The 27,794-nt window shown below is 46.5% G+C and overlaps 4 protein-coding genes and 1 long non-coding RNA gene across 9 annotated transcripts in view; 2 read left to right on the top strand and 3 right to left on the bottom strand.

The window, feature by feature from the left end:
- Nucleotides 1-19,239, top strand: part of LOC6497877 — a 34,349-nt gene extending 15,110 nt beyond the window's left edge. The window contains exons 3-4 of one of the 2 annotated variants that reach the window (XM_001961593.4): nt 8,284-8,313; nt 17,766-19,239. In XM_001961593.4, coding sequence (XP_001961629.3) covers nt 8,311-8,313; nt 17,766-18,611 — 849 coding nt within the window. In that variant the 5' untranslated portion in view covers nt 8,284-8,310 and the 3' untranslated portion in view covers nt 18,612-19,239. The remainder of the gene's footprint in view (nt 1-8,283; nt 8,314-17,765) is intronic. The other variant, XM_032451476.2, reaches the window with a different exon arrangement.
- On the bottom strand, nt 9,614-11,961 carry LOC6497653 (probable cytochrome P450 310a1). Of its 2 annotated transcripts, none has more exons than XM_044716618.1 (6): nt 11,020-11,961; nt 10,852-10,968; nt 10,622-10,797; nt 10,322-10,552; nt 9,997-10,263; nt 9,614-9,933 (listed from the first exon to the last, which is right to left on the bottom strand). In XM_044716618.1, the coding sequence occupies exons 1-6, from the start codon at nt 11,508-11,510 to the stop codon at nt 9,743-9,745; spliced, it is 1,473 nt and encodes a 490-aa protein (XP_044572553.1). In that variant the 5' UTR covers nt 11,511-11,961; the 3' UTR covers nt 9,614-9,742. The 2 variants fall into 2 exon arrangements, with proteins under 2 accessions (XP_044572553.1, XP_001961628.1); XM_001961592.4 differs by having other exon boundaries at nt 10,616-10,797; nt 11,020-11,953.
- Nucleotides 19,240-21,784: 2,545 nt separating the features above from the next.
- LOC26515125 lies at nt 21,785-22,651 on the bottom strand. Its single transcript, XR_001408574.3, has 2 exons — nt 22,457-22,651; nt 21,785-22,403 (listed from the first exon to the last, which is right to left on the bottom strand). It is a non-coding gene; the product is annotated as an uncharacterized LOC26515125 (long non-coding RNA).
- A 69-nt stretch (nt 22,652-22,720) lies between these two features.
- On the top strand, nt 22,721-23,319 carry LOC6497878. The gene is made up of 3 exons (XM_001961594.4): nt 22,721-22,847; nt 22,901-23,054; nt 23,109-23,319. The coding sequence occupies exons 1-3, from the start codon at nt 22,760-22,762 to the stop codon at nt 23,284-23,286; spliced, it is 420 nt and encodes a 139-aa protein (XP_001961630.2). The 5' UTR covers nt 22,721-22,759; the 3' UTR covers nt 23,287-23,319.
- LOC6497652 (coiled-coil domain-containing protein 170) lies at nt 23,272-27,673 on the bottom strand. Of its 3 annotated transcripts, none has more exons than XM_032451665.2 (5): nt 27,640-27,673; nt 25,815-25,940; nt 24,926-25,759; nt 23,980-24,858; nt 23,272-23,921 (listed from the first exon to the last, which is right to left on the bottom strand). In XM_032451665.2, exons 1-5 carry the CDS (start codon nt 27,664-27,666, stop codon nt 23,349-23,351), a joined length of 2,439 nt encoding a protein of 812 aa, XP_032307556.1. In that variant the 5' UTR covers nt 27,667-27,673; the 3' UTR covers nt 23,272-23,348. The 3 variants fall into 3 exon arrangements, with proteins under 3 accessions (XP_032307556.1, XP_014761765.1, XP_001961631.1); XM_014906279.2 differs by having other exon boundaries at nt 27,228-27,667; XM_001961595.4 differs by lacking the exon at nt 27,640-27,673 and adding an exon at nt 26,105-26,982.
- Between the last annotated feature and the right edge of the window lie 121 nt (nt 27,674-27,794).

Here is a 27,794-nt window from a genome sequence, read left to right as displayed (position 1 = left end):
CAACATGCCCCAAAACACGATTGGATTATTTGGGGAGAGACAAATCACTTTTACCTGTTTGTGACTGTCGTCTGCCACTTGGTGGCTAGTTGCTGGCTCTTTGGCCAGCTCGGTGGGTTACATATCATCCGCAAGATACCGAGATGGTGGTCAGCTTGGGCGGTGTCCCTGGTTTTTTTTTTTATCTGGCTTTCTACCCCAACCAGTTTGGTCTCTGTTTTTCGGTTTTCTCAGATTTTTTGTTGCAGATTTATTGGCAATAATCATTTACAGTTTATACAAATTGCACGAACAAGGCGAAAGTGGGCTTTTATGTTGGATATGCCGGGTCTAGGCAGGGGTATATGTGAGCATTTCTATGCCCATTTCAGTCTTTGGCTGGAGCAGCTGGAGCTGGAGTGGAACCTTAATTAAAGCCAAGCAACCACTGCTGCCGCGATTTTCCACGAAACTGGATCGCATTGTATTTGGGCGGGTCTGGGCCATAATTGTTGAGATTATTGCCCAAATTACTGGACTCGTTCCTCTTATCGAAGCAGGGCAAGTTTGTGATTAAAAATATCACAAATTACAAGTTACAAAATGCAAATAAAAAACTTTGTCGTGCAAGTTTTCCTAACTTTATTAATAAAAACTGTAAGAGGTCCTGCCAATGTTGACAGTAAAAAGTTTCAAACAGGAAGTGCTTACTTTATAGATGTCACTTTAAACAGCGAATTTATTCATTCATTAAGGATAGTTTTGGTGAATGGAAATTTATTGGCTTTTCCGCCGCTTTTTATGGTCAAAGTCAGGGCGTAATGAACGACAGTTGCCATGGCAAAAACCAAACATCCCGACTGACTCCCAGTCTATTGTTTAAGCGACGTCAATATGAAAAACGCATAAATCTTTTGGGCTGGGCCCAGGAGGACCTCAGCCCTCAAAAATGTGTTTGTATTTGCTCCACTTGTTTGCATAGATTGCGAGCTGATGTGGCCAAATAAATTCGGGTGTTCTATATTCAGGACATGTCACGTGATTTGATGAAAGTCAAACTCAATTTTTCGCCCGCCTCATGTGCAGTTGACACGAAATATATTTCCGACCCACCCACTCAAACACAATTCACATATAAATCCCCAATATCCTGGCAACATCGATTGGCAAGTAAATTGAAACTTTTCCGATATCCCCAAAAGTTGCTTCTTATCAAGTCAAGTTACTGGGCGTATCTGATTGGAATGCGGTCTGATTGCTTTTTTGTGATCCATCGCGCGCCGAACAAGAGTTTTTAATTATTTTGGTGAGTGTTCGAAAGGCCTCGAAAAGGAAAGGAATGCTTCCTGCCTCTTGAGTTGAGTTATGCCCGTGAAAATAAACTTGTTTTAGGCCTGCGAACAGGAAATCAGGTTTTGTTTTTCGTTTTTTTTGCCGGCAGGTGAGTGAGAACTTGTTCTACAGTTCACACAAGCCCGCTAAAAGGAAAGTTCAACGTTTATCAAATTATATTATATTTAATGCTAATTCAGCTTTGGCAAAAAACAAAAAACAAACATTGATCGACCTTAGAAAAATGCGATTTCGCATTCGAAATTCGACTCACGTCGCGGGGCTTCGAGGCCCTTGAACACAATCCGATATAACGTCCAAATAATCCCCCAAAACAAGTGCTGGCATGACATTTAAAATCTGACCGACACTATTCAATTGTTCCCATGAATTGCATGCTAATTAGCCATTGAGGGAGTGATTGATGGATGTCTGTTTGGCCAAAACGGCTTACAAACATTTTGGCCAACTTCGACGCACACCCACTGAGACACTTGGAGGTGTCTTGCTGATGGCCGGCATCGGCATTCGGCATTTTTAGTTTCGCTTTCAGTGTTTTGAAGGTCCACGCTGAAGAGGCAGAAAAAGTTAAGGTAATTGTACTTGGCCGGGCCATTGTCTGGCTTATATAGTTTATATTGTGTTATAATTTTTTATGTTACTTTTATTGTCGGCGACAGTACAGGGCCGTGACGATGGGAGGGCTTCTCTTGGGGGCGAAAGAAAGTTATTTGGGAGCCATAGTTGTGGTTTAACTTTAGATTACTTCAAATATTGTTAATAAAACCCACTTAAGGGAGCTCTGCCCCTGACATAATCCAAGTCCGAGGCGTGGGAGGGCCGGTTTTTTGCGGCACAGCTTGAGTAATTTTGTCAAAGTCAACAAATCAGAGAAAGAGCCGTCCCAAGCTGGCCATAAAGCATAATGTTTGGACCGGACTTTCACTCTACCCCGAGCATTGATCTCTCAGAAGGCAAAACCGCAAAGATCACAGCTCGCTGGAATTTCACTTTTGTTTCTTTTTTTTTTACTTTTGGTGGCAAGTCACACAAATCAAATTCGATTTTGATTAACATACATTCCGTTCGACTTTGATTCGGTCTTTAATTGGACATCGTACAGCGACACGTCCAGCAATTTGGTCAGTTCATCAATCAGTCCATCAATCACGGCACACACGTCATCATCATTGTCAAATAAAATTGGTTTCCGTTTCGTGTATGATATTTATGAGTGTTTTTTTATCAGTCCTCCCCGACCTCCTCCTCCGGCAATTAGCGGAAAATTTGCAACCAGTTTTGTGTGTGTGCAACTCCGAGGCGGGAGTAAGCGCTGTTGCATGCCACACTCATCCCTGCAGAAGACACTTTGGGGCTTCCGAAGTTTCGGGCCAAACTTTGTTGACTCATCTTGGGTGCACTGAGAAAAGAGGACCTACCCTTCTAGTACCAGTACTTCTGGTGCCAACTGGGTTTCTCCCAGTGCAGACCATGTTAATTTCAAGATATTGCAACATTTGACGTTGACTTGCCTCTGGATTGTCGCTTCTTGGCTCGACTTGGCTCAGAAACTCATTACAATGGCTGCACAAATGTGAACAGTCAGCTCCCAGACGTGCCACCCCCTCGTGCCACCATTGCAGCCGCTATTTTCGGGGCTGTTTGTTGCATTCAACGCGTTGACAACAAACGGCACTAAGTTTCTGCGATTGCATAATAAACCCTCGATTTTGGAGCTGATGATGCAGCTTCCCTGGTGGTGGTGGTGCTGCTGCTGAAGGGTTAACTGTGGTACTCGGAGGCTCCACTGTAGTTAGGCAACAGCAGAGACAATAACTCCTCCTATGATGCCATTTTTCACGTTGATACTTGAGCCGTCTGCCGTGAGAAATTGCGGCAGATGGGAGTCTATTTTGGGGATAAATCCCGAGCCATTTCCTGGTCTATTGATTTTGGAGAATGGATTTGGCTTTAAAGCTTTCTACAGGATTCTCTCCCACTCACTATTGTATTTGTATTTACCTCGCAGGTCTCTAACAATTTAACCATTTGGTGGCATTTATCTTTTGATTAAGTTAACAACTCCGTCAGCTGAAGACAAACTTTAGGCAAGCAAACTTGGCCAGCAAATATATTTAAGGAAAGTTGCCAAGTTTTCACTTGTGACCGCAGAAACTACACTCTCCCACCCACCCAGCCCCACTTGCCGGCACACATCGCTGCACTTGAGGTGGAGTTTTTGGCCCAGAAGGCTGGGGACTGGGGGGGATTGGCAAGAGAGTGTATTACCAAGTTAACATTGTGCTTGGCTTGTAAAAGGGCCAGAACCGTACATGTCGTATATTAACCAAGCCAACGATGTACGCAGGAGACAGGGGAGCCACTGGAGCATGGGCTCTGAATAGGAGGACAGCCTTGCCTGGTTGGGTCTTGGGAGGGAGGACTGTCCTACAACTCAAGGGGGTGGGTCAGAGTGCTTCAAGTTAACCTCTAATTGCCATCGCCCCAAGTGCACTGAGCAGCAATATGCTGCTCATTTTTTCCCTGTGAGTTTTCCAGCAAACCGCAGTGCCCCATTCCAGAGGCTAATCAAATGCTACATGCAACGTTGGAGCAGTTTTTATTGTACTTGCCGCCGGGCAGTAGTCCGTCCGCCCCTGTCACAAGCTCATATCTATATATACTTTCTATATCCATGCATAGGGAGGGAATGGACCTGGGAGGACCCTTTGTTGGGGCCGGAATGTGTGAGTGTGTGTCTTACCCCATTGATCCGATGATGACTGGCCCCGAGGCAATCCTAATCCCGCCCAGAGCCAGGTCAGGGTATACGCTATTAAACAGACAATTTAACAAGATTAAGGTGCAGGAATTTATTTTAAATTAAGAGGAAATATAGACTCTCAGGGTAGATAGTTGAATCATTTTTGACTGGACATCCCTTACTACGATATCCCTTCTCTAACCTCTCTTAAAAGGGGTATATCCCTAGTCCATTATACCCCAATAAATTGGCTCCCTTTGTGTTTCTTGTCTCTCCGCCCCGGGCCCCGGGCTGTGCATAAACCTTAACTTTATTTACGTGCTTGATTAGAAGTAGGGAAGCCGTAGGGGTATTTTCTGTTTCGTGTTATTTAGCGACGCTATCAATCTGATGTCCCCACATGCCCCACTTGCCCCAATTGTCCCCGTGCCCCGCCCCGCCCATGCCAATCCCCGCCCTAAAGTCGTGTTAATACCCTCTGGCGTCACCGTTATGAGCGAGTGTGTGCTGCGTGGTCTGAAATGGAGGCATCGACTAGTGTTCCTTATCACTGTGCAAGCGAAAACTTAATTGAACGGCTTTTGACACAGTTTGGGCCAAAAGAACCATAAACACTCGCCCCTTTCTTTCGAATTGGATTGGAAAATGGGCTCTGTTGTTGGCGGAATTTGTTTCGCTTGTGAATTGCACATCATTTGGCAGATGGAGCCCAGGACACAGAGCCCGGTCTGGGCCATAGCAGGAGACTGGGAATCAGTCGCCGAAAATCGCGGAAAAGCCAAATGTCACGCCAAACCAGCGCCACTAACAAATGCAGCAAATGCAACATCAAGCTGCTTTCCACTGATTGCGAAAATCATGCCGCCAAGAAAAAATTGTACTTTATGCCCAAGTCGACTAGGAGATACCTAGTACCTAGAGTACCTAGTTGTATTGTACGGTTTAAATAATGGACATAAACTAAACCCCACTGACATCATCTTTGCCGACTTTTAAAGTTCAACTTTTCTTATTAAATTTTCTCCTTAGCATCAGGGTTTGTCTCTCCAACTAACCATGTTAATAGCCAACTACCCAGTCTTAGAAAGAGTGGCCCAAATGTGGCATCTGACAGGACAGAGTAGAGTTCACCGCCCAGCAGCTTCTGCAGCTGCAACATGCAACCCATTTGCCACAGCAGCTTCTCCAGCTTCACTTGCGACAAAGTGAAATTTTTGTCAATGTGGCTGGGAAGAGCTGGCCGGAAAGGGGATTGAGTTATGAGCGTCAGCCACCCAGCCAGCTATCCAGCCATCTAGCCCGTCATTGAAGTAAATTAGAGGAGGTAAGGAGCAGGAGGAGCTGTGCATATTTGCAGGCGGAAAAGGATCAGATGCACAGGCTGCTCTGGCAAAGGATATATGCGAATATTCTGGCCCGGAATTGGATAGTCAAAGGCCCGGATCCGGCTCATGGAGCAGCCAATTTGATGGCCAAGAGAACACCCAAGATGTCTGGCTCTACGGGAGAGTAAATTTGGCGAGTAAATGAAGGAGCTGTTGATTCAAGGATAATGATTTCAAGATAGTAACTACATAGACCTGAACCAGGGCACAGATGCGACTGTAAATGGAGCTGAAATTTGATTTATAATCGATCATAAATTAAATAACTTTCAAACTCCAAACGGTGTAGGGCGGATTACATTTTGCAAATTTGCAGTTTCCAGGTGATGCACGACCCCACAGGTAATTAATTAGGCATTTAATTGAATTAGCAAATTGCCCAGAGGTCATGTCACGGACCTGAAATGCCTTTTTGCACTAATTTCGGGTTAAATGCAGTGGAAACGATTACAAAACGTGGCCGAGGCGGGGCTTTGATATGCGCACCAGAAATTCCATAAATGAATAATCATAATTTACACCTGTGCGGGTGCGGGTGCGTGTAATATCACAATTTAAAGCAGGTCCTGTGTATCTACCACATGGCATATAGAGAACCCTTAGAGGCTCTTTGTGTATCCATTCCGAGTGACAAACTCGGGCAATTTCCGCTCCACGGAAATGTGCACAATTTAATTTTGGCCAGCGGTGTGGCGGGATGGGCTTCCTCCCATTATTTTTTCCGGGAGGAGGGCCTTTAAGAAACATCTTGTGGTCTAGCCAGGCAGAAGTTTGGGCAACTCCCATCCGAAGATCTCTCCGCGGAGTTGATAATTTTCCGCTCGAGTGTGTTGCAGACTCACTCTGTTGCTTTTAATTAGAATCCGCAAGAGTTGGCTCGTCTTTGCCGCAAAAATGAGATGTACTCACACATGACTGCCGCCCGGCAGCCCGGAGGTTGAAGTTTTTGGGAGTAAGAGCCTCCTAAGATAATTTTTTGCCGTGAAAACATAAATTCCAGTTGTTGTTATTGCCACGCACATTCACTCACGTTTTGGGGCATGTTTCCCCCCGAAATTTTCTTGGAAAATTAACAGCACTCGTGGCTTTGATTTATCGCGATAAGCGGATGTTGTTGCTGGCGAGGCGGCTTTGTTTGGGGCAGGGTGGGGCATGGGTGGTGCCTCCTATTCCGATTCCGATTTTGTCAGGCCCCACATCCACAGGCCCACATTTACATGCAGATTGATTTCGGGCCTTTAATTAAGTTATCTAGTTTCGGCATTTTGATACGCCGGGTAATTGAAATCAAGGCTGAGTTATTTTGGCCCTTGGGGAGGTTGCATTCGAGTTCAATAGATTCGGATTAGTCGGTCTGATTAGGGGAGGGATTTGCGAAGTCAGGCACTGAGAGAAAATGGGGTCAGTCTGCCTTTCGAGGTGATATAATGGAATACCCCTCTCATGGATTTGACTCTGAATTCAACGCACTATTTAAGCCTTACGACTGGCACATAAATTAATTAAAAGTCGGAAACAGATAAAAATATAATGCAAAGAAAGGCGGCTGAGGCCCGGGACGGGGACGGTGGAAGTCGGAAAGTGGCGCAGACACAAACAAATTACAGTTGGGCTGACAATAATTAAAGCAACTGCACACAGGCGGCAGCAACAACAATAAACAGCTGCATGCAACCAGCGGCAAGGCGGTCTCCTCCTCCCACAACACCCAGTGTAAAAATACAGAAATAAAACAGGCGGCTTCTTCGCTCGTCATATGCAGTTTGAAGGGCGGCGGCATGCAACTCCATGCGGCAATCATGAGGATGCAACGCACACAAATTGAAAAAGTAAACCAACTGCGACACCCAATTTAAGTCGCACTGGAGACAGTGAGGCCTCACTAAGAAGATATTCAGACTTGTACCATAGTCTGTATATACTTTGTAGCTGAAAATGGGTCTGAGGTAATCCCCCTCCCACAGATCTACCCACTCTCCAAGCACTCATGTTTATAATCTTCGTACACTTTAATTGTTAAGCAAATATTAAAAAAAAAAAAAAGAGAGTAAGGGGAGCCCCATTAAAGGCCAGACATTTGTTTAGTTTTATTACAGCTGACCTCGGAGGTCGCCGGTTACTTATTCTCGAGTTGAGTTTTCTCGGGTTTTTGGAGCACAGTTGGGAGAGTTCTGCCTCCAGGGGGGACTGGGAACTGGGGCCCGACATTAAACACATGTGATGGCCACTTGAGTTGGTCGAAAATGTGTTGGGAAGAGAAGAGTTCTCATCCAATTAGCAAGCTCACTGTAGACACAAAAATTTAATTATAAGTTCAGCAATTTGAGGCTTCAAATGACTTGTCTAAGAGGTCTGAGGTTTGCTGCCAAATATTTGGTGATTACGTGAACTGAGAAATGGCAGAGAAATGCCGTAAGTCGCTCAATTTATTCAAACATCTTTGTCATGCTAAGAAATGGAAGAAATTTTGCTTTTTCTTATGCAAATGGGCCTCATATTTTGAGGTCTGAAATGAAAATAAACAAATACCGCCTCTAGTTAAGCCACTGAATTTATTCAGGCTCTTGAAAATGTTGCCCAACTTAGGCATAGACTTCGCACAGACTTGTTAGACAAACAAAAAACAGAAAAAAATAGAAACAATGAGAGCCAAACCGAAAAGTCATATGTCAATTGGCTAATTAAAAGCGACTGCACCGATAACCTTTCGTGTCAGACTCGAGGAGAGCTTTATTTCGATTTCAGTGCCTCAGTTTCAAGTTTACGATTGAGCTCCGTATTCGGGCATCTGACTAATGGATTCTACTTTTTGTCTCCTTGCAGTTAACCTCGACCACAGATCCAGAAATCATGGTAAGTTAACAGGCCTAATTGGAGAACAACTTTACACGAAAATTAGCAGGAGGATTGGATGTGTTCTTCCCCGGCAGAGTCCCCTGGGGCAAATATTTCATAATTTATTCGCGGAGAAACGAAAATTGTATGCTTCTGCGTGGCATAATTCACATAATTTATGCTCCATCCGAACACGACGATGAAAGCAACTTTGTACTCTCTTTTTAAACTTGAGTTGCGAGGAGTTTTCGGGGCTGGGTGGCTGCCATTTGACCGCTTAATGGGGAATGAGTAATGTTTAAATGTAACCAGGACAATGGCAGCCAAGATTGTGCCAAAGGGAGTTGCCGCATCCGGAGTTTCTGCTCCTCCGTGCCATCTCCGTGCAATTTATATTCGACACTTGCCTCGCTTGCCACACCCGGCGTATAAACTGGGTCACAAACACGTGAAGAGCTCCGCTTCCCCATCCGCAGGTCAGGGGGATTGGAGTTGTTAGGGTCCTGCAACCCTATTCCCAGAACCCTGTTCATTTGATTGAATTTCAATTTTAATGCCTGGCCAGGACAGGCCAGAAGTCGAAAAGTTTTCTTTTCCGACACGATTTCCGACACTTTCCAGGTCATTTATCCCCAAAAGCTTAGCTCCGACTCGGCCACAATTAATTTGATGGCTTTTTTGTGGAGGCACCAAGGGGTTCGGGGCTGGCCAAAAGTTTTCATTAATGTAAAACACTTTACGCACTCATTAGAGTCATTTGTTTGCGACATCTCTATCTCGGTCTGTGGATGATAAATGTGTCCATAATGCAGCCTAATTGCGGCATCATTAGAGGCGCCTCTCAGGCCTGATTGCCGCACCCCCGTCGACGGCTCAGCCTTCAAGAGGCACTGGGAGAAAGCTTCACAAAATCAATAGAGATGTATTTGTGGAGTGTTTGGAGGAAGATGAGTGCTTCAAACGGACACACGGATGTGACTCTTGCTTATTTTTTGGGGCAGAGAGGGGGTCCTGTCAGGTCGGATTGGCAACAAAACAAATCAAATTTAATGATAAACTCGAATGGAAGCACATGTCTTTTCCGCCCGAGATGCTATCGCCCCCAAATCGGGTATACTATACCTACATACAAGACGTAAACAACAACAGACACATCGGAATGACTAATTTAATGCGTCGGGAGCTCGGGCGTCAGGGTGACGTTACGTATACGCACGGTGTGCCCGAGGACCTTTTGGCATTTTGCAAAGTTAACGAAGCGAGCGAGAGGCAAACAGGATCAGGCAGACAAGGACGGCAAGGACAACAATGGCGGAACTCAGCGACCATAATATACTGGATTTTATTTATAGCATAATTTCAGGTGTCGTGCCAACAAAGTGTTGAAAAGGATGCACAAATTAAAGGACCTGGCAGCTTAAAGGGTTCCCTTAGAGTCTAACTTAGTTTAGCGATAAAATGAGGGCTTTATTTCGCGTCTCCTCAACTTTACTTTGAGTCCGTCCCGAGTCCGGATGAAGGGCGCCGGCTGGTGGGTGACCTCCATCGTCTCGGCCAGGTTGGGGTTAAGTTCCAGGCGGAAGTTCTGAAGGAGCTTGACGAGCGCCACCTTGATTACCAGCTTGGCAAAGTTTTGGCCTATAATTTGGAAAATAATTATGTTTAGAGACTGTTTTTGTGGCCAAATTTGAAGATCCTTACCGACGCAGTGGGCGCCGCCAATGCCGAAGCCTATGAAGGCGTTGTTTTTGCTCTCCTTCTGGCAGGGACCTGCTCCATTCTCCGCCAGGAATCTGAGGGGCTTGTACTTCATAGGCTCACTGAAGTACCTTTCGTCCCTGTGGATGGCCAGCAGAGGCACCATCAGGGTCTTGCCCTCGTCTATAGTGAGCTTGGAATTGGGCAGGGAATACGTCTTCCGGCAGATCCTCTCAATAATGGGCACTGGCGGGTACTTCCGGACAGTCTCTGTGAAGGAATCTCTATCAATAATATGCTAATTTATAGAAAATAGAATTCCCCATACCTTTCAAGCACATATCCATGTACTTAAGGCCGTCGAGCTCCTCAAACTTGAGCTGACCATTCTCATTACTCAAATCGCTGACTTCCGCCTGGAGTTTCTCCACAATCAGGGGTTCCTGCAGGATCTCAAAGAGGGAGAGGGTGGCCGTGGATGCTACAGAGTCTAAGGACACCTTTAGCAAGTCCTCAGCCACCTTTGCCAGGCGCTTTATGGAGAGACACTTTTCTTGATCTGAAAAACATCAAAAAAGTAGAAGTATTATGAATGAAATTATTATTTAAATTAAGAACCCACCATTACTTTTTTCTATCTGCCACTTTTCGCCACTGACTTCGTTGCCATTCCTGAATCTCACTAGAAGTTGTAGTATGTCCTTGCGTATGAGACCATGATCCTCGCGCAACTCGACGCTTTGTTTTATGAGATCCCTGAGCCGGTAGGTGAAGGAGGATTTCTGGGGCAGACGGCTTAGAGTGCTGGAAATATTCCTTATTTAATCCCTAAATTGTACTACGTCCTGAAATACCTACAAGGATTGGATGGTGGAGTGTCCCCGACTCAAGAAGCTTGTGAAAATATGATCCTTCTGCTCGAAATTGTTGACATCCAAGCCGTAGATGAGGTTGCCGATGATGTTGATGGAATAACTAAAGGAGAAGATTATAAAACTGGGAAAACCAACTCTGTTCATAACTTACATTCTCAAGATCTGTTGCATGTCCACTTCGAGGACTCCCTCCTTGGCCTGATCCTTGTCCAGGAGGTGGCTGATTAGATGATCACTCACTTTCTGGACCAGCCCGAACATATCCGCCAGTCTTTTGGCCCCGAACGCTGGGGCCAGCCTTTCCAGCAGGTTGAATCTACGGTATCCCCTCACGTAATCCCACTTCAGCTCGTTGAAATGACCGTTCGACTGCTGGAGGATCGTCTGGGCCAACTCCACGCTCCGCACGAGCAGCACGGGCCTGAAGAAGCAGTAGATTCCCAGGAGCCGGTCCCTACCCGCCTGGTAGGCCTCGCAGATGGCCTCCACGTGCCGGAATTCCCGCCGGTAGGCCTGCCGCAGGAAAGTCCATGTGATGCCAGCCCGCTCCGAGGGAAATCCCCGCCGCTTCCAGTGGCTGTAGATGTGCCGCACGGACAGGAACACCGCCGAGTAGAGTAGGATGGGTAGGAGCAGCCACATGTTGAGTATTCGACTTGCCTTGACAGACTGATGCTGAAGACGATTCTGAGGACGTCTGGACGCGGAACTCGGAACTCGAGGAGATAATTACTCTGAGTTGGCAGGGCCAGCAGAGTGCACAGAAAGAAAAGTTACTAATCACTTTTACGCAAAAGAGAGACTCAACTTTCAGTAAACTTCAACTGTCAGGAAACTGTCAAGCAACTTTCTTCCACTGTCTGCCCAAAAATCAAAACCTAATATAGCTTTTATAATCGATAGCTAATCACCCAATTAATTAAATGAATCAAATTTTTCTCCGTGAAACAGCCATGCACAAATTCTCCGTGAAACAGCCAGAATGATAATGGCTATGCCGCGGGTGCCGAACGAAATCGAAAGTCGCGATCGACTCGCCGCCCGTCTGGCAACTGACATTGCAAGTCAATCTTGTCCCAAACCGAACAAACTGAAACCCAAGCAGAAATCGCGGCAACAAAAACCCAAATACCGGGCATTGCTATCACTCCACATACACATATAAGTAGGGTCTTATATGGTTATCTCTCGATCCTCTCTTTGTAGTCGTCCTGATAGTAATTTATTCGGGAGGGGCTGTACCATGTTATTATCAGAGTCTGTGCCAGTTTTTATGTCTGCCGAAAGGGGTAGAACAGGTTCTTCAGTCTATATAGGGGTTACAAGCTACCTGACAACCCATATAAATTTAGTTGAGGTATTCCACCTCTCTGGGGCTCAGAGCAGCCCTCTCTCTGGTGTTTCCTTATCACTTTGTTTACACTCTCCAGCTCCCAGAAGCCCCTGATAAGACTGCATCTTCCAGGGCGATAAGCCACCTAATCTCTTCAGAAAACGCAGCGTCAGCAGACAAGCCTCAATAGAACTTAATAATCTGGGAGTTTAATCAATGAGACCTGGACTAGCCGAGGTCTAGCATCTCCGGGTGCGTCTTGGCAACTGCCGCAAGAAGCCCTCCAAGTTTATTGACTTCCTGCCGTTCATAGTTTCGTAATTGGAGCCCCCAGTTCCATGTTAGGTGCAAACTTTCATAACAATCTCCTTGCCAATTACGATTTCCACTACGCATTGGTCTCTCATTTTTTTTCTGCTGATGCCAGGCAATTATCGTTTTAGCCAGGCTGCTTCGAAAGTGTCAATTTCAATGCCTAGCCAGGTGAATAAAGGCAGTCCTCTCCGGCCACTCCACTCCACTCCAGTCCACTCCAGACCAAGTTGGCACAAAAAAAAGCTAAACTTGTTAATCACGCCCATTGCAAGTTGCAAAAAATGCAAATTGTGTAAAAAGGTAGCGACAAAAAACATCACAAAGCCGCTGAAAATGCACTCCAATCGTTGTTGCACCGGAGGCAGTTTCCCGGAGGAAGGAGGAGGGTCAGCTCTCCACCCTTCTCTGGGGAAACCACTTGTTGCTGCCCCACATAATTGCCATAGCCTGTGGGAATTTGATTTAAATGAACCCGCATCCGAACCCACATATTTATGCATCTTGCGTCGAGTTATTCCACACAATTTGCCACAACTATGTTGCACTATGGGTTAGGAGGCCGAAAGTCACTTCTGGCTGATATCTGCCAATAGTGGATGCTGCCAACTCATGGCAGCAACAGCTTGTTGCCACACTCTCTTGCCAAGAATCGCACAAGTCATGCCTGAAATTGAATAAAGTCAGCAAAAGTATAAGGGTGGGGCCCCCCCTTTTTTGTGGCCTGCCCGTGACTCGACAGATCCTGAAGGAGCAGAAAGTATTGTCAAAAAATAATTTAGAAATTGTTCAGAAACTGCCCAGAACCGCAGAGTCATGATTTATTTAAATGCTTTTTTGCGTAAAGAGTCTTATCTGGCAATTCATTTATTAAATATTTTTTAATGAACATTGTTTGTTACTTAATTTTATGGCCGATTTGTCACCAAAATGTACAACTTTTAACGTTAGTGATTCATTCGAAATGGGAATATGAAGTCATATCGTACTGGGGCTTGGAACATTTGTTTTGAATTATTTTTTGTTCAGACACGTGTCTATTTATTTTGATGTGCTGTTTGGTTCCCACATATAATTTTAATTATTCCACGACTGGGATACACTGCTAATACAGAGGGGTATGAAGCCGGGGGAGGGCTTATTCATTTTCCACGGAATTGTTACGTAAATATTTTGTTGCCATTTCAATTTGTTCATAAATCAAAACGTGGTCCCCGGAGCCAAATGAAATTTGAGTGAAAAACAGTCCATACACGGTTTTTATAAATTATTCTTATAGATTAATATTTTTTGTAAGTGTATATTGTTAGTCAGCCACTAGACAGGCAATAGTCTGGTCCGTTCTGAGGATTTTTCCATGAACAATACGAAGCTTTGTACGACAGTTTGTTGTTCTCCTCGACTGGGAACTGGGAACTGAACACTACGATGTACTGCCAAGTTCATGAGCAAATGCTAAAAAGCAAAAAGCAGGAAAAATATATATTTACATGCAAATTAGTCATTGGGAAGATGAGTGCATCTAACAAAAGGGGGGTCCTGGGGCTTGAGCGACAAATTTGCATGTTTATGCGAAAAAATATTCGGTTGTTGTTATGAAAATTTCTCGCTTGTCGAGTGTTAGAGGAGCTTGATGGAATTTCGCGATCTGGGGGCTGAAATAGATTGAAGTTTTGGCCCTGGAAGTGAAGCTGGCAGAGTTCCATATCTGTCATCAAAATGCAGCGTGCAAATATGCTTGTATGAAAATTGGGTTTTAATAACAAATTCAATTTAACCCGGGATCTCTCTTCTGGGCCCACATATGTACGTGAGTGGCAGCAACAACTATAATTGCTTGTCCCCGGGAAGAAAGGGGGCGGAAAGGAGTGGCAACATGGGCAGGGGCAGGGGCAGGGGCAGGCCGAGGTCAGGCGAGACGAGAGGCTTTGTGCATTTTAATTGAATTTTTGCCCCTTGTTGCTCTCGACCGACTCCGTCACAGAAAAAATTAAATCACAGCACGTTTGCTCTTAGTCCGCACCATTTTCCGATGCACTTGAGTGGCTTTTCATAAAGCGGCGAACGAAAAAAAAGACAAATACCAGCTGGAAATGAATCAGAAATTAACATAAAGGCCTCAAAGTCAACCAACCAACTGTATCTGTATCTGTAGCTGTATCTGTTGCTTTACTTTCCCACTAGGCATTGTTAGCTGACCACGCCCGATCCGCCCCCAGCCTAACGGTTTCAATTGTTGAACATGCAAAGCAATTTGTTTGATTTGACCCGCCCCCCCTTGTGACCCCTGACCTGCCCCACAATCGAGTGTTTTGTGTGTGGGATTTCCTGGCCTTCTTTCAGGCAGAGAAATTCGCTTCGGCTTACCTGTGTTGGCCAGCTACCTTTCTTTTGAGAGCCCACAAGCCTCGTTTTTGGTTAAAACCCACCCACCCCCATCAGGCTCGGAGCTGTCAATTTCAAACATTTGTCAACTGTCACAAATAAAGTGAAATATGAAATTTTGTGACATGTTTTTTTCGCAAAGCCCCCAGGGCGGTCGGCAGAGGCGTGCGCCGTACGCCGTACGCCTGACCTGCAAATGCTTTTTTTGCCTTTAAACAATCACAGCTTAAAAGGCATACTTTAATTTCCTCCACTCTAAATATTTAAACTACCATAGAACCCTGAAGAACTTGCACGCACAGACACCACAATTTCCAATTAATTGGCCAGCTTCGAATGGGTAAATATAATAGCCATAAATAATGGCCAGCCTTTGCTGGTTGTTTTAGCCAGTGTTGATTTTTTCCGATTATTAGCTCAAAACACACACGAGGTCGTAAATAAAAGCAAGAAATTACGCATACGCCGCATGGTACGGCCGGGCCTGACATTGAACTTCGATAGTCCCAAGGTCTGCTGGGAGAGGACCTGGGGGGAGGACATTAAATATTCGTTTGGTCGTCGGCTGCCATGACAACAATAAAAAGCGGCCCCCACAGAGGCCCTGAGATAGCGAAAGAGGGACAATATTTTTAATTGTTTGACCAAAACGTTCGATAAACATAGACAAGGCGGGAGCGTGGAGGAGGACCTCCCCAGGGGGTGAGATTGGGGGCGGTGATGGAGGCTCGTAATGAAGCTACATAAATCTCGGCACTAAATATATTTGCCAAGTTTTTAGAGCCGGGGAACCCAGGGAAGGCAGAGTGAGAGGCAATTAATCTTTGCCGGGATATATATGCGAGTTTTCAAACAGAACAGGCCACACAAACAGCACACATTCAAGCTGAAAAGGATGATAGGATAAAAGGTCCTACCATTTCCACCGCAACTGTGGCGATAAACTTTTTCGGCTGCCAAGCCCGAGACACGTAAAAAAACACTCAGGGGAGGCAGGCCGGATGCCTTCTGGGATGGGCAGAGGACATCCAGGACCGCAAAAGTAATAGCACAATAAATGTGCATCTGCCAGCAGCCAGAAATCACCGCAGTTAAGGAGTCGTCGTCCTTCCTCCTTCGTCCTTCCGCTGGCTCCCCTGTGCGTGTAAATTATAGATAACCGTGTTAATGTTGCAGCATCCTCCGCCACATTCCCCACAATCTGAGTGTCTTCCGGAAAGGCAAACAAAGTTGCCAAAACAGAAAAGTTTGTGGCTCCTGAAAGTGTGCCAAAGGAGCGTGTCCTGGACAAGTTTCCTTCCCGCTGATACATGTCAAAAGGCCCTCACATAGTTGCTGATTATTATTTATTGGCGGTGACAACTTCGAGAACACGTTCGAATGTTTAGCACTTTCCACTTTCGGGCTTCGAGTTTCACTTCCACCCTTACCTGGGGGCTCGGAAAATTAGCAATTTAAATAATTTAATTACGCCGTGACCTGCAATTTGCGGCGCTAATTAAAACGTGCCAATGTCCACGTGCCTCGCCAAACTTTCCTACCAGAGCTAGTCGACTCTTAGTATTTGAGTAGCAAATTTGCTTCAAAACGATTCATATTCATTAGGTATTCGCTTTGGCCGTAAGTACACGTAGTGTTAGCCCTGCCAGTGATACATTTTTGGGGTATTTGCATAGGACGTGCGGTCTTTGATATGTAGATTTCCGAGGAGTTTCCATGCAAATGTATCACTCTGCCGGAATCCTAATTGGTTTAGTTGGATTAGTTAGAGACTATTTTGTTTATTTACTCACAACTCGCAGGACTTTTCCTGCCGTGTTTAAACTTCCAGGCCAAACTTCCAGGTAAATGCCCTTTTAACCTGCCACTCAAAACCCCAATAAACACTCACTTGACTCCTAATCGATTACTGGATGAACCCGCCTTGTCAATAATTATTTAAGCCATTCCGAATCGACCAACAATAGCTGAATTAATTTCGGCAAATTGTTCAGTGAGCATAAATATGCGAATTATTCTCTGTTTACGATTTGCGTTTCTAGAGCGGAAATTGATTGTGTTTAATTTCCAGCAGAGCGACCACAGAGCTCGAATACCCGTTCCTCAGCCTCAGCCTTTTTTATTTGGCAGCAATTGCAGCAATGCAACAAAGTAAATAACAAATTAGGGGAAGCGTGGAGCGGGAGCCCGAACCGAAAACGAAACTGGTGTTGGGACTGCCAATTGTTTACCCTCGACTGGCCGACTTTGGAGACTATTCGCACTTTGAAAGAATATGAATCTGGAAATACGACCCTCTCACTTACTGGCCCCAGATTTTTCATAACTCTGCTAAATGTAAACCGATCCTTATGTGGAATACCTTAAAAGATTTCTTAAACAATTCTCCATAAATCTGCATAAATATCTGGGAATGAATTTTTTGATCAATTTTTTTCAAAAATTTCTTATTTCTTAAATTTCCTCCAGCCATGACCATAACTCCGCCAATTTTCATCCGATTCTTCAGCAAAATACCTTAAACAATTTCTAAATCAATTCTTCTTTTGCATCTCAAAATCTTTTCTGATGGAGTTCCCCCACAAGGTGCAGGATTCTCATATAGAACCCCCAAAAGGATTGAAATCTTTAATATTATTTTTATAGTCTCTTGAAATGAAGTGTTCTAATGGATATCTTCTAGTCGTCAGCTTGTTTTAAACTGCTTTCTATCGTTTTTTGTTGTTTTCGGTTGCCAACTTTTGCGAGGTGCCGACGAGTGGCAAAGGGAATTGCATTAACTCTGCTGGGAGCGAAACCGCAGCCGAAAAGCTTCTGCCACAGAAATCTAATTTGGCACTCTGCTTTTTTTTTTTTTGCATTTTCAGATGTCGCACCAACTGCAGCAGACACGTCGCCGGCTGGGATCCGTGAGTGACTCGGCGCCGCCGTCAGAGTCCAGCGAGGGCACCGGCTCGTCCTCGGAGCCCCGGGAGGAGCTGATTCTACACGCGGACTGGTCCGCCCACTCACACTCCTCGGCCCAGAGGAGCAGCGCCCACGGCACCACCTCGCTGTACAACGCCTCGGACATCGACGCGGACACCATCAGCACGGACACCACCAGCAACACAAACCTCTCGGACTACGAGCGCGGTCAGGTGGAGAGCTTCTTCGGCGGCCTGGGCACCGAGATCTTCGTGAGCGGCGCTCTGGCCAATCTCTACGAAGGCACCGGTAACGACGGCGACTGGCGTCTCGTCTTCACCGGTATCCCGGTGATCCTCCACGACAAGGGCAACTCCCGGGCCCGTGCCATGCCCCGGGTGACCTTGGTGCTGGCCGAGCGGGGTTCGTGCTTCGCCCTCTGGTCGGACAAGATCGATAATCTGTCCAACTACCGGATCGCCGGACCCTCGTTCCACACCATGTGCCTGTCTAGCAACCACCAGCAGATGATCGGCTTCAGTTTCGACTCGACGGACGCTGCCCGCGAGCTGTGGCAGCACGTGGAGAGGCTGGTCAGCGACCCGGAGAACATAGCCCTGACCGTGTCCGGGGGCGGCCGGAAGCCAAAGAAGCAGAAGCGCGCCAAGCCGGCCCCCCTGCCGCCTAAGTCGCAGATATCGCACCCGTGCCAATTCCATCACGTGACCAGTGTGGTGAAGGAGGACTCCGAGCGGTACTACAGCATGCAGGCCTTCGGGCCGCCGAATCCCCAGCAGCATCGTTGAGTAGGGTCGGGCGCGTGGATCTGGAACACGAGCGCCCTTTGGTGGCAGAACTGAGCCGGCCCCTCCACCCTCGACCTCTGACCCACTGCACCACTGAAAAAGAAAAATCCAGCAAATCACCCATAGGTTATAGTTCTGTTATAGGCCGTTATGTGTGCGGGAGTGGCACATTTATCTGTGATACGATTTAGACGTCTTTAATTTTTAGATGAAGAAAAACGAGTAACTGACACAAGATTTGATAAAAAATTACATTTTGTAAGGAACACAAAAATTAGATGAATTACGGAGAGAACCCTTCATAGCTATTAACAAATAAACATATAACTATTAACGTTTTTGTAAACCCTTTTCTAGTATCGAACACTTAACCATAATTATATATGAATAAAGGTATATACCATATAGTCCCGATATCGATCGAGTGCAAGCTGCAGTCTTGTTTTGAAAGTGGAAACTGTTTTTTAAAATCTATCATATTACATAATGAATATATACGCTATATATTAAACCTATCTATATATTATATGTGTAGCTCTAAGCATTGCATAACCTGTATCTGTATATCTCTGAACTTTTATTTTGTCTGAGCCAAACGCAAAAATCAAATAAAGCTGAGAGAAAACAATCCTAGTTCTTTTAGATAATTAATCAGTATTGAGTAATACTCATCACGATATGGCTTAAATTCCAAAGTCCCCAAGCTCAATGACATAATCTGGCCCATCAAACTTCAATCAGGCCCCCATCGACTCAATTATTTACCATCGAGTGCACCACCAATTACAATGACAATTAAAGCCATCACTTTGGAGAGAGGAGAGTATGTGCCCGCATAATAATGTGTCTGGATCTGAGGGGATATAAATATATATACGATACTGGGATACTGAAGATATGGAGCGAAACGGGAGCACATTCCGACTCCGACTCTGATTCTGATTCTGATTGACCGCTGCCAGCAATAAATGTTATTGCGGTGCACTCGCCTGACACTGGATCTCTCTTTATTCATTCCACTTTCGGCCAGTTGCACAACCGGCAGTGGCAAGTGGCTAGTGGCTAGTGGCTAGTGGCCAGTTGCTAGTGGCTGCCACACGATGCACATTTATGCTAATTAAGACACATCGAGTGGCAGTGGCAGTAGCGTCCGTGCGACAATCTCTTTCTGCCGCCTGGCTTGCGTTTTATGGTCGCTCTTTGTTTTATTGTTTTGCGTTTAATGATATTATGGGGCGCATTTATTATTTCATCCTCGACCATTAAAATCAACCATTTTTGCCCGTCGCGTTGAATAATGTGCAGTTATGTTGACTTGGCCACCCATCAACACTCGAGCTCCCAGCTCCCTGCAGGCGGCCCGAGTGGCCCTAACCGCCTGATGCAATGCCATCGCAATTGTTTTCACTCGGCTTCCCATTGCAGAAAGTCTAATTAACTCACGACCTTGATTAATCGCAGAAAAGCCGAAACAATGGAAGGGAATTACGTCGCAGGAAGTGGGTTAAGCTCCAAAATGGGTCTAATGGGGTCTAGTGGGTGGAGTGTCTGGCGATGGAGTGGCTCCAGCGTTAGTTGCTCCATTTAAATGCTAATATTTGTTGCAATTTTTAAGTGCTTATTGAGTTAATGTATGGATTGTGAGATTCCAATAAGTATTCACTCAATTTATCCAATTCATTTCCCCAAACTCACCCAAAACTCATCATCATTCGAATTGAAAAGCATAGCGTTTTAATCAAAAACTAGCTAAGCCCCAAAAATGCTGTTTGGCATTCCAGAATTCCGTGTGTGTAACATCGAATGGTTGCATTTTTGATGGGGGATTCCATTGTCCGTACTCTGTGCTCTCCGTAAACGGGCTAATGGGGAAGCAATCCCCATGATTCCGCAGCTGCCATTCCTGTGAACCGGATTACTGATCCCTGGCACAACATGCAAATTCATTTCAGACTCCGGCTCAGCTTTCAACTTTGTGGAAAATTCAAAAATTGCATTGCTTTCGGTTTCAAACACACAGATTACCCCCACACACACCATGCACTGCAAAAAAAGATTGAATTTATATTTTTCTCTAAAAGATATATTGGAAATCTCTGGAGGACTGTGGGTGCCTGGGCGAGCCACAAACATTTTGATTATTTTAGTCGACTGGCGCAGAAGTGCGGCTTAATTGTTGCCAACAAACAATAAGCGGAAGCTTGTGGCTTCAACAAATCTCGACAGAACTCAGTGGAGGCTAGGGGACTAGAGTAGGAATGTGGCAAGTTGGCAAAAATGTCAATGCAAGCCCACAATCAACAGCATTAAAATCATCTCAGATGCCAGTCAGGCACCCACCAGATGATGATGATGATGATGATGCTGCTGCCACCGGATCTTTTGTGCTCCAAAAAGAAAAAACCATTAAGTCTGAAAGAGGAGCTCCAAGGTAAGGCGTTGGTTCCTATTTTTTTTGGTTCCTAAGGCAGCTTTTCAACGCGTGTTCTGTATTTGTAAACAATTTCGTGTGACACCAAAGGCACTTGTGACCTTACTTTCCGCTTTCCTAGCCCCTTGGCCTGAGCATATATTTATTCTGGCCCCTCCACGCATCGTGTTGGCTTTTCTGGCTTAAACTTGTTCCCATTTCCATAGTCTGTGTTCTAGTTTTTGGTCAAAAGAGAGCATTCCCGTGGGGTGGCCCTTTTGTGGATAAAGGTCCTTAAGGAAATCCACCATTTTGGTATAAATTTAAGTGAATTTCCTATTCAAAACTTGCTTGCCAAGCAATTTGCTTGGAGCGCAAGTGTTAAATCAAATTCTCAACGATATTAATTATGGGCTGGGCTGGGCCCTGTCTTCCCCCAGTCTGGCTTCTTCCACACCTGAGGGACTGCGGCTCTAATGGCCGCATCTCCTCCGGCTGTGCGGTGGGACTCCTCCTACTCCCTGGGACTCCTCAGAAAGATCAAAAGTCGCCAAGAGATAGGGGGGGATGTGCAGATCAAAGAGCCAAACCTGTTGCAAGCCAAAACGAAATGGGCTTCCCGCTGCCAGCAGCTCACATGCCCGGCTCATGTGGCAAGATCTTCCAGAACTGGAGGGGACGACCCGTGCACACATATGCCAATCATCACCACCCCCCTTCACCCACCTGGAACGTGTTTTCCGCATAATACAGACACTGCAAGAATAATGCCAATCTTTAATAGGCAAGAACACATCTACCCATTTAATAGCTGTCTGAATACTTGTATCTCAGTGTAGTTGGAGCAAAGGAACTGTTTCCCGTGATTCCAGCTCCAAGTTCAGAGGGTGGCCGGGCGAGACGGCGATCGCGGCAGTCCAAGTTCATTGCTCCGGGTGTCGTCTGTGCCGAGTCTGTCCCGGGTCTCACGTGTTGTGTAATTTTGAACATGCAAAAATACGCATCTTGATTGACGTGGACTGCTCTCCGGGATTCGCATTAAAAGCGTTTACTGAACTCTTGATTAATTGCACGTTTCCAGGCGCCACCGTCGCCCTGGGCTCGAACTTGACCGGAAAAACGGGTTGCAGTGGCAAGTGGTCGTCCATTTTTGATTTATTTGACAGTTTTCCGATGCGCTGCTTTTCGCACATTTCCTATTTGCATAATTTCTTTGGATGGAAAGTATCGTCCATCAAGGCGTCACTTTGTATGTGTATTATATGAAAGTATCTCGAAAAGTGTAGAAAGTATAATATTTTTGTTGCAGTGTACTAAGGTCGTGGCCCTATCTGAGGTTACACTTTAACAGCGCCCCTTCGCAGCGTGGCAGTTTGCGGAACCTGCGAATTTTACATATTACATTACATTACACGACTTACATCATTTTACTTACATGAAATTGGGCCATTTTTGAAATAAATGTTTAATCTTTTCTGATAAAATAATGGTATATCATGTACCAGAAAACAGCGACAATAGCAACAGTTAAAATTATGAGGAACAGAATTTTGATACCTTTACTGGTTCATGTGATTTAAAAAGTGAGAAAATTACAAGTTTTTACAATGTAAGCACTAATAGAAAAGGTTGCTTGTTGGAAAAGAAATTCAAGACATTATTTATTTATTTTTTAAGCCTATAAACTGGAGACGTTTCTTTAACGCCTTTCCATCAGTTTTCTTCAGTTAACTCCGCAATGAAGTTCATAGTTTTTATATTTGTTTCGTTGGTTTTTGTGGGCCTCTTAGAGTCTATGATATTTGTTAAAAATTTACATGATACTAGTAAGTTTAGTTTAATAAATTATTTAGTATTAAATCTAAATAGATTCTTCCAGAATATCCCGGTCAGTGCTACCCGATTCATGTCCGTGTGGGCAAAAAGAAAAAGTACGACATCTTCGCCCTCCAGCCTGGGGAGGAGGTCAACGACCCCAACACTTGCGGCACCACCGTTTGCATGAACGCCGAAGGACTCGCCTATGTATACTAGTAAGGATAGTCCCTAGATGTCCTTCTACGTTCTACAACTAAACTATCCTGCAGCTGCCCTAGCACTCTTCCGAGCAGTGGCTGCCTGGTCGACCAGGCCATGGATACGTTGCTCAAGTTCCCAGAGTGCTGCTGGACCTGCGGAACTAGCCGGGAGTGCACCGCGGAAGAGTCCTTCCCCTCATATCCCTACCCACCCAATAAGAACGCGGAGGAGTCCCATAAATTTTGATTAGCAATTTATTCAGAAAATATATAAATGCATAGCGGATGGGTTTAGTTCTCAGAGTCCTCTCAGCAGTACTTGCTCTTGAAGTCGAAGTCGTCCTCGGATCCGGTGGCCAGAAGCTCCTCCTTGCAGCCATGGTGCAGACGATGCACATCCGAGTCGAAGCACTCGTCGTGGAGCCGCTTGTCCCTGCTCTTACTGCGCTGCCGTCTGGCATGGGATCCGGATACAGATCCATGTCCGTGTCCGTGTCCATGCCCGTGACCACTGTGGTTGTGGATGTGGCTGTTCGACCCATGATGGTGCTCTGACGGATGATGAGTGGGGGTCTTGTGGTGGAAGCCCGGCGGACTGAGGTCCCTGGGAGGTCGGCAGTGGGCGGTGGGGGGTATCGGGTCGTCATACCGCGGACACGGATGATCCCCAACGGGGGAAGCGGCCTCGTACCGTTTTGACAATAGCGTAAACTCCTGATGGGCGGAGCACAGGGCCTGGAGGCGATGCAACAGATCGGTTTCCGGTAGGTCTCTCAGATGCAGGGTCCTTGCCACCGAGGTGCGGAAGGACTGCAGGTGGGACAGGCGCTGGTTGGCATCCGAGAGCTGCGAGCTCAGGCGGTTTACATCGTCGCGCATGGACTGTATTTAGGAATAAATAAATATTAAAATTTTCCAAAGATGCGGACCACAAACTCACATTAATCAACGCTTCATCGCGGCACCGGCGATTCTGGTTGGACTCACAGGAGGACTTCAAGCGCTCCTTCATTGCATTCAGCTGGGAAAGGAGCCGAGTCTTCTCATCCTCCAGGTCGCACATTTGGGTAGACAGCTCGTCGATCTTGCGGGCCCTCTCCAGCGAGGTGATCTTGTACTCCACGGCCTCAGCCAGCTGAGCCTTCACCTCCGCGATTTGGGATCGGGCGTCCGCCAGCTGGGCGCTCAACTTGTCCACCTGCTTGGCAGCCTTCTTGGCGCGGCACACCGCGTCATCCCGCTCGCCCTGGAGCATGCACTTTCCACGGGCTCCGTCCTCGATGATGGCCAACTTGCGGCGCAGGAGCTCCAGATGTAGATCCCGTCGCTGCACTTGCTCTCTGAGCACGCGCACCCTGCGCTGCAGATTGTAGACACTGCTGCTCTCCTTTAGAGGAATGTCGTGGCACGACCTCTCCCGCCGCAGCTTCCCCTGGCCATGGTGTGCGTGATCACAGCAGCCGCCCTTCTCCGGCGAGTGGTGATGATGGTGGTGGTGGGACACCTCGTGCTCGCAATGGGCTGTCAGACGCTCGGCCCGCTCCAGCAGACTCTCGGCCATCAGATTGGTGTCCGCGCCCAAAGCAGGCGGGGCGGAGCATTCGCTCCAGTTCATAGCGGTGGCCAGGCGCTGTAGGAACTCCGACAGGCCCATGTGATCCTTCCGTAGCGTATGAATCTCGGCGTGACACTTCTCCAGTCGCTCGGAAAGCTCGCATTTTTGTGCCTCCCCAGAGCGGAGGCGGCACTCGGTCGTCTGTTGGGTCTCCTTTAGCTTCTCGTGCTCCGAAGTAAGCTGATCTCGGAGAGAATGCATTTGCTAAGAGCCAGAAATAAAAAAAAAAAATATATAAAAAATAGCTACAATAACCAAAATCAAAACTTACCGCATGCATGGCCTGGTTCTCCGCCAGAGTTTCCCTAAGTTTCTCCTTTATGAGAGTCTCGCAGGGCTCGGGAACATTGAGCATGTTGCTTAGTCCCCTCAAGAACTGGAGTCGATCGCCCTGAATCCTGTCCAGGTTGTTCTGGAGTCTGTGACAGCGCGACTCAAAGCCCCGTAGCTCCTCCTTGAGCTTCTCTCCGTTGATCTCCGACTCCGTGAGGCGATCCCTCTGGATCTGCAGATCCCTTTCATACTGCCGGCAACGTCCTTCGAGCTCGTGATTGTGGTTTCCAGCCCCATCCAACTGTGCCGTCAGACGTTGCTTCTCGATGTTAGCCAATGACTTGAGGTTGAGCAGCTCGTTCTCGCAGGAGCTGAGGGTGTCGCAGGTGGAGCTGATCTTGGCCTTGGCTCGCTGCAGCTCCACCATCACCTCTTCGGCCCGCGATACGATGCACTCGGGCGTAGCATGGGCGTTCTTCGGGCCGCCCTCGCACACCTCCACCCCCAATCCAAGGCTTATGCTCAGGCGCCGGAGGAGGTCATGCAACTGGGCCTGAGCCTGTTCCTTGTGGGACTCCTCGCTGGCCACATGCGACTCCAGATGCTGGATCTTGCAGATGAGCTCCTTGTTTCTCTCGTCGGAGCTTCGCTTCTCTCGCTGCACTGTCTGGATAGTGGAATCGCACCTGGCCTGTACCGCCTGCTCTCGACTCTCCGCATTTTGGAGGCGGCTCTGGAGGGATCCGATGAGGGCCGTTTGTCTGGCAGCCTGCGAACGTAGATTCTCGATGTCCGCATCCTTGCTGCACAAAGCAGTTCTCGTTTCAGCAAGCTGTTTTAAAAATATATATATTAAACTTAATATTTGGGTGTATAATAATATGTACCTCTCCAGTTAACCGTTCCTTCTTGTAGGACAGAGCAGCCAGTTCACTGCGCAAAGTGGTGGTTATGTCCAGACCATGATGGTGCTCGGTTACTGAGATACCCGCAGTGCCACAGGATGTATCCAACTGAAGGTAAAATAACAAGAAAGGAAAATTAGCTTCGGATAAGTAGAACGGATAAGTTGGTCCAAGACAGAATCCAAAAACACCAAAGTTATGGTATTCCATAGCACACTATGTTTTCCAGAAGAATTACTTTATTCCTTGAGGATGGGAGTGGAAGACCCTACCAAATGATGATGATGGGGCGACAGCCCACCACTGTGTCCCAAGTGGTGGTGATGCAAATGATTGTCACTGGGCATTGTTCAAGCCAAGCACTCCAGAAACTCCACCGGACCGAAGCAACCGTGCTCAGTCAGAGCCTTCGAAGGACTAAGCATAGAGTTCGGAGAAGCGCCTGGCCTGGGAGCCCACCAAACAACCTCTGCCTAACAACTGGAAAAACAGGGGGGATGGGGAAGACCGATGCATGGCACCGAGGAATTTACCTCAACATAACATCACACAATGCTACAATTTATGCTCCAAGTGAAAACGAGCTCAATGGCAGGGGCAGGACAGAGACAGGGAACTGGGTACAGGGACTGGCAAGTTACACCATTTCAGCCACGTTTACACATTCGGAAAACTTTTCAGTTTGTTTGGATTATTTGGGTCATTCACATGGCGCCAAGTGCGGAATATATCCAATGCAATATCCACAACGGACTCACGCACACGCGACTGCGGATTCTAGGAGGGATGGGTTTTAGGTTCCGGGTGGTTAATGGGCTTTGTACCTTACGGTGGAAAAGGCTTGCTTTGGCCGGAAACGGAAAATGAGGTGTGCAAGTTTTGGCCAATTGTCTGCACTTTGGAGAGGGTCGATTGGGAACAGAAATGTGCTAAGCATTCGATAAGCTTGGCCAAGTTAATTGTGCAGTCGGCCGGATATGTGGGCTAACAGGACGATGAGATAGCTTACCAATAAGTACAAAAATTAAACTTCTTTTAGTGTGATGGTACGATGAATACTCTTACATGTGGAATACCCCATTCTTCCGCCAATCGGGCCCACTAATTATGCACCCTTTTCAGATCCAGACTGCAATCACAACCACTGGAACTCATTAAATTTTATGCAAATCCCCCCGAAAATAACCATTAGTTCCCCTAACAACCGCATAAATTTGAAAAACATAAAAGGCAGCGAACAAAAGTCGTTATTCAATTGCGAATTCACATAAATCTGGCCTGATATGATGTCTGCCCCCCCGGTTTTTATATGGCAATTTGGCACACGATTCCGCCAGACTAATTTTGGACGGATGGCTACTGCCTCCTTGGCGACGGACGAAGCCTGGTACTCACCTGGCAAGATGGAAACGTAGGCTTACGAGCTGGCGACGGATCTGGGCGGGCTTTGAAGCCCTTTTCGGGGCCACACAACACTTCGAACACCTTCCAGTCCTCGAGGGTACTGCCATTTGTCGCGGGTCGAAGATTTGCCGGCATTCCGCAGGGATTCGCCCGAACCGCCTCTGGCTGCCGATGAAAAATTTCTATTCCTTATTTTCTAAGCGTAAATAGAGGCCCACAAGCAACCGGGTAACAAACGCGGGCGAAGCTATGTTGCCACGGCGCATAAAATAACTATGCATGGCCATCCTTATAACTACGTATTTTAATTCCCTGGTGGGGTGTGGGCGAAGGTTACCACGGGTTACTAAACTGCACATAATTCGATTTCCTAAAACTGCAATTTCCCAAAAGGGGGACCTACCCCGGAATCGTTTTCCCGTAATTTCATTTGTCTCCGCCAGCAAAAATAATGAATATGGTAAATGTTTGACCTAAGTTTTGGCGCAACTCCCACGCCACCCACTCTCCAACCACTCCAATTCAATAAATGCCCCGGTTCCCTGATCCCGATCCCAT

The sequence above is a fragment of the Drosophila ananassae genome, chromosome 3R (assembly GCF_017639315.1).
Source record: "Drosophila ananassae strain 14024-0371.13 chromosome 3R, ASM1763931v2, whole genome shotgun sequence".
Taxonomy (NCBI): Eukaryota; Metazoa; Arthropoda; class Insecta; order Diptera; family Drosophilidae; genus Drosophila; species Drosophila ananassae.
The sequence above is the reverse complement of the archived record's forward strand: the minus strand, read 5'-3'. Positions and strand labels throughout refer to the sequence as shown.

What these genes read in the sequence shown, in the direction of transcription:
- LOC6497652 (XM_014906279.2), bottom strand. Translation starts at nt 27,371, where the DNA reads ATGCCGGCAAATCTTCGACCCGCGACAAATGGCAGTACCCTCGAGGAC. An exon ending in AGAACCAGGCCATGCATGCG is followed by an intron (nt 24,859 to 24,925) that starts GTAAGTTTTGAT and finishes TCTGGCTCTTAG; the next exon opens with CAAATGCATTCTCTCCGAGA. An exon ending in GCGATGAAGCGTTGATTAAT is followed by an intron (nt 23,922 to 23,979) that starts GTGAGTTTGTGG and finishes TCCTAAATACAG; the next exon opens with TCCATGCGCGACGATGTAAA.
- LOC6497653 (XM_001961592.4), bottom strand. Translation starts at nt 11,510, where the DNA reads ATGTGGCTGCTCCTACCCATCCTACTCTACTCGGCGGTGTTCCTGTCC. An exon ending in CATGGATATGTGCTTGAAAG is followed by an intron (nt 10,264 to 10,321) that starts GTATGGGGAATT and finishes ATTCCTTCACAG; the next exon opens with AGACTGTCCGGAAGTACCCG. An exon ending in TGGCGGCGCCCACTGCGTCG is followed by an intron (nt 9,934 to 9,996) that starts GTAAGGATCTTC and finishes TCCAAATTATAG; the next exon opens with GCCAAAACTTTGCCAAGCTG.
- LOC6497878 (XM_001961594.4), top strand. Translation starts at nt 22,760, where the DNA reads ATGAAGTTCATAGTTTTTATATTTGTTTCGTTGGTTTTTGTGGGCCTC. An exon ending in TAAAAATTTACATGATACTA is followed by an intron (nt 22,848 to 22,900) that starts GTAAGTTTAGTT and finishes AGATTCTTCCAG; the next exon opens with AATATCCCGGTCAGTGCTAC. An exon ending in GGACTCGCCTATGTATACTA is followed by an intron (nt 23,055 to 23,108) that starts GTAAGGATAGTC and finishes ACTATCCTGCAG; the next exon opens with CTGCCCTAGCACTCTTCCGA.